At 47.7% G+C, this 5395-nt stretch overlaps 1 protein-coding gene across 1 annotated transcript; it reads right to left on the minus strand.

Annotated features, from left to right (window-relative positions):
- Positions 1 to 334: 334 nt before the first annotated feature.
- LOC139395776 (interleukin-17 receptor A-like) lies at positions 335 to 5136 on the minus strand (the record flags this gene model as incomplete). Its single annotated transcript, XM_071143137.1, has 5 exons — positions 4795 to 5136; positions 2029 to 2175; positions 736 to 857; positions 520 to 646; positions 335 to 382 (listed from the first exon to the last, which is right to left on the minus strand). Coding segments are annotated over exons 1-5 (472 nt in total), but the record flags the coding sequence as incomplete, so codon positions are not given.
- Positions 5137 to 5395: the final 259 nt, after the last annotated feature.

Genomic DNA, 5395 nt, shown 5'->3' on the forward strand with positions numbered 1-5395 from the left:
AATATAACAGTAATGTGATTGGTCACTCACCACTTCATATAATATAACAGTAATGTGATTGGTCACTCACCACTTCACATAATATAACAGTAATGTGATTGGTCACTCACCACTTCATATAATATTACAGTAATGTGATTGGTCACTCATATAATATAACAGTAATGTGATTGGTCAATCACCACTTCATATAATATAACAGTAATGTGCTTGGTCAATCACCACTTCATATAATATAACAGTAATGTGATTGGTCAATCACCACTTCATATAATATAACAGTAATGTGATTGGTCACTCATATAATATAACAGTAATGTGATTGGCCACTCACCGCTCTCCAAACACACCTTGCTCCTCTGAATCTTGGGATCTTTACAATCTAAGGTTAAATAACATCAGGTATTGAATGAAAAGCTGTTGATGCCAATCCGATGTGCAGTAGGAACAGACAGTAGACTACTGTACAAAGTCTCTACACTGTGTTTTACTAATCTCACCAAAATGTACGGTTCTCACCGGGCACAGTGATATGTTTATCGATGTTGTAACCAGAGTGTTTCAGGTTGGGTTTGGGGAGGTTGGAGACTGAGACAACGTATGACAGGCCGGGTTCAACCACCACTCGATCCAGGGAGAAAGACCACTGAGAGAAAATAGATAGTCTGTTTACTAGGGTGAGTCACGTGAGAATGGATATTTACCGTTAAATGGATCACTTGTAATGACGCCTACCTTTTCATATGCTGGGTTACGCATGGACATCTTGTCGAAGAATTCATACCGAACACACAGATTCTGGTTTGTGGCTTCCTTCAAAACATGAAGCTCTGTTCCTTTCAGGGAACTAATGCTTCCTGATGAGAAGAAGAAGGAGGAGAAGAAGATGAAGGTGGAGAAGAAGGTGAAGGAGAAGTAGATGAAGAAGAAGGTGAAGGATAAGAAGAAGAAGGTGAAGGATAAGAAGAAGGTGAAGAAGAAGGTGAAGGAGAAGATGAAGGTGAAGGAGAAGAAGAAGGTGAAGAAGTAGATGAAGAAGAAGGTGAAGAAGAAGGTGAAGAAGAAGATGAAGGTGAAGGAGAAGATGAAGGTGAAGGAGAAGAAGAAGGTGAAGAAGTAGATGAAGAAGAAGGTGAAGAAGAAGGTGAAGAAGAAGATGAAGGTGAAGGAGAAGAAGAAGGTGAAGAAGAAGGTGAAGAAGAAGGTGAAGAAGAAGGTGAAGAAGAAGGTGAAGAAGAAGATGAAGGTGAAGGAGAAGAAGAAGGTGAAGAAGTAGATGAAGAAGAAGGTGAAGAAGAAGGTGAAGAAGAAGATGAAGGTGAAGGAGAAGATGAAGGTGAAGGAGAAGAAGAAGGTGAAGAAGTAGATGAAGAAGAAGGTGAAGAAGAAGGTGAAGAAGAAGATGAAGGTGAAGGAGAAGAAGAAGGTGAAGAAGTAGATGAAGAAGAAGGTGAAGAAGAAGGTGAAGAAGAAGGTAAAGAAGGAGGAGAAGAAGGTGAAGAAGAAGGTGGATAAGAAGAAGAAGGTGAAGAAGAAGGTGAAGAAGAAGGTGAAGGAGAAGAAGAAGGTGAAGAAGATGGTGAAGAAGAAGAAGGTGAAGAATAAGAAGAAGGTGCAGGAGAAGAAGGTGAAGAAGAAGGTGAAGAATAAGAATAAGAAGGTCAAGAAGAAGGTAAAGAAGGAGGAGAAGAAGAAGGTGAAGGTGAATTCCAGAAGGAGAAGAAGGTGAAGGATAAGAAGGTGAAGGAGAAGAAGAAGAAGGAGAAGGTGAAGAAGAAGGAGAAGAAGAAGGTAAAGAAGGAGGAGAAGAAGAAGGTGAAGAAGAAGGTGAATGATAAGAAGAAGACGGTGAAGGAGAAGAAGGTGAAGAAGAAGGTGAAGGAGAAACGTAAAAGTCACAAAGTGCTAATATACTTCTAGTGCTCCTCTCCACTTATAACACATGTAACAAACAGCACCCTATGGCTTAGTGAGCTTTAATAGGGAGGCAAGGTCATGTCACATTGTGATAGTGGCCAGTCAACCCACCGTCATCCTGAGCTTTCCATCGGGCCACTAAAACAGGCACCAGGTGTCCCTCCTCATCTTTTCTAGTGTCCAGCTCCACCTCTAGGTTCACTGGGCTGCTAGGAGTGTAGCGCCAAGGCTTCAACCACCCAGGATCCAGGCAGTTATCTATGGAGGGGAGGGGAGGGGAGAGAGAGAGGGGTGGAGATGGGAGGGGAGGGGAGAGGGGTGGAGATGGGAGGGGGGGAGAGGGGAGGGAAGGAGAGAAGAGGAGATGGGAGGGGAGGGGTGGAGATGGGAGGGGAGGAGATGGGAGGGGAGATGAGGGGATGGGAGGGGAGGGGAGAGGAGGGGTGGAGATGGGAGGGGAGGAGATGGGAGTGGAGGGAAGGAGAGAAGAGGAGATGGGAGGGGAGGAGATGGGAGGGGAGGGAAGGAGAGAATAGGAGATGGGAGGGGAGGAGATGGGAGGGGAGGAGATGGGGGAGAGGGGAGGAGATGGGAGGGGAGGGGGGGAGAGGGGAGGAGAGGAGAGACGAGGAGATGGGAGGGGAGGGGTGGAGATGGGAGTGGAGGGGGGGGAGAGAAGAGGGGATGGGAGGGGAGGGGAGGGGAGGAGAGGGGAGGGGAGGAGATGGGAGGGGAGGGGATGGGTGTGGAGGGGGGGAGAGGGGAGGAGATGGGAGGGGAGGGGTGGAGATGGGAGTGGAGGGGGGAGAGGGGAGGGAAGGAGAGACGAGGAGATGGGAGGGAAGGGGTGGAGATGGGAGTGGAGGGGGGGAGAGAAGAGGAGATGGGAGTGGAGGGGAGGGGAGGAGAGGGGAGGGGAGGAGATGGGAGGGGATGGGATGGGTGTGGAGGGGGGGAGAGGGGAGGAGATGGGAGGGGAGGGGTGGAGATGGGAGGGGAGGGGTGGAGATGGGAGTGGAGGGGGGAGAGGGGAGGGAAGGAGAGAAGAGGAGATGGGAGGGGAGGGGGGAGAGGGGAGGAGATGGGAGGGGAGGGGGGGAGAGGGGAGGGAAGGAGAGAAGAGGAGATGGGAGGGGAGGGAGGAGAGGGGAGGAGATGGGAGGGGAGGGGAGGATGGAGATGGGAGTGGAGGGGGGGAGAGGGGAGAGGGGAGGGAAGGAGAGAAGAGGAGATGGGAGGGGAGGGGGGAGAGGGGAGGAGATGGGAGGGGAGGGGGGGAGAGGGGAGGAGATGGGAGGGGAGGGGGGAGAGGGGAGGAGATGGGAGGGGAGGAGGAGCGGAGGGCATTTTAATCCAATATGTCTGCTTTGAACAGAAATGTTTTCCATCTTTATTACACTTATTGACGAAGGAAGTGATCGACTATCACATCATAAAGGAATCAGGCAACCGTGATCCCAGCTGGTCTGAACACAATAACCACACAATGTAAAACACTGTGTGGACCAATAGTAACAGTCTACAGTACGTTTAGAGATACTACTCACTGACGTTGGCTTCGCATCTCAAACCCTGCACAAAAAGAGGAATGCACACAGGCACATGAGCAAATGAAAACCATAGAACAAGAAACAACAACAACTTAGAATGTACGATGGGACTAATCGTATATTTCTGTTAAGTCTGGCGCAAACCTGACTTTTCTCTGTTTTAGATATATTTCCACACTATGAGGTTGGAATAATATTGTGAAATTGTGAAAATGTTGATAATGCTCGTTTAGTGTAAAGAGCTGTTTGAAAAGCCTTCCTGAAATGGCTGCCTGTTTTAGCGGGATGGACTTTTGGCCTGCCAGGTGGTAAACTAGTTCATAAAAGACCACTGGAAATGTTGGCCTGCCCAGTGACATCACAAGGCCTGCCCAGTGCCCAGTGACATCACAAGGCCTGCCCAGTGACATCACAAGGCCTGCCCAGTGACATCAGAAGGCCTGCACGGTGACATCACAAGGCCTGCCCAGTGACATCACAAGGCCTGCCCAGTGACATCAGAAGGCCTGCACGGTGACATCACAAGGCCTGCCCAGTGACATCACAAGGCCTGCCCGGTGACATCACAAGGCCTGCCCAGTGACATCACAAGGCCTGCCCAGTGACATCACAAGGCCTGCCCGGTGACATCACAAGGCCTGCCCAGTGACATCACAAGGCCTGCCCAGTGACATCACAAGGCCTGCCCAGTGACATCACAAGGCCTGCCCAGTGACATCACAAGGCCTGCCCAGTGACATCACAAGGCCTGCCCAGTGACATCACAAGGCCTGCCCAGTGACATCACAAGGCCTGCCCAGTGACATCACAAGGCCTGCCCAGTGACATCACAAGGCCTGCCCAGTGACATCACAAGGCTGTAAATTAGATTATTATTATTTTAAACAGCTGCATTTGTCCTTTAATCGTTTTAAATGATTTACAAATAAATGTACTTGCTGAGATTAGTGGTATTTTTTGTTAATATGACAATTTCAAAGAATGATAGAATGAGTAGTCGTCTCTTTTGATAAGATATTTATCTTATTATGATCAAGTAAATTAGTAGCCTGAGGCATAATTCAAGTCAGCCTGATGGACGGATTATAGATACGGCAATTACATGTTTTAATATTTTCTGTAACTTTTATTTAACTAAGAAAGTCAGTTAATTAAGAACAAATTCTTATTTACAATAACGTCCTACCCCGGACAAACCCGGACGACTCTGGGACCATTGTGCGCCGCACTACGGGACTCCCAATCACCGCCGGATGTACTGACGCAATGCACTGAGAGGGTTTGACTCTTTTGCCGAATACATTTTTAAAAGTCAGTCGTCATTTACCTCTTGAGTACAGTTTAGTGTGGGCCATTCCAAAATCCGTAGACTTGATGAAGTAGAGACAAACGCCAACAACAATCCCACCGTGAGAAGTAACTTCATTTTCGTTTAGTCAAAAGCAAGTAGCTTTCCTTCCGCGAATCATTTTCACAAGCTCAAAAACAACAACACATTTCCAATTGTCATTGGGAATCATACATGTAGCGCACACGTCACGATTGAAACAAAGAAAAACTCTCTCTAATCTGCAAACGCGCATTTACTGTACAATACAGCAGGCTATACTAGACAGACAATAAATTAGATGCCATTTCACGAGGAGTCCACGAAATGTCTCATGAAGGTAAATCCCCAGAACTACCCGTGAAGGAAGGTCGGTACGACGTCTAAATGGTTAACTTACTGTAACTTCCTGGTGGTTATGCAAATGAAGAGAACACCTGACCTACTGGAAATATTGTTTTCTTTCCTTCCACTCTGTGTCAGGTGCGTGGGTATATAGGAGTCCTCCCAAAATGGCACCCTATTTCCTGTGTAGTGCACTACTTTTAACCAGGTCCAATAGGGATCGGGTCAGAAGTAGTGCACTATGAAGGAATAGGGT

The sequence above is a fragment of the Oncorhynchus clarkii genome, unplaced genomic scaffold (assembly GCF_045791955.1).
Source record: "Oncorhynchus clarkii lewisi isolate Uvic-CL-2024 unplaced genomic scaffold, UVic_Ocla_1.0 unplaced_contig_10313_pilon_pilon, whole genome shotgun sequence".
Classification (NCBI taxonomy): Eukaryota; Metazoa; Chordata; class Actinopteri; order Salmoniformes; family Salmonidae; genus Oncorhynchus; species Oncorhynchus clarkii.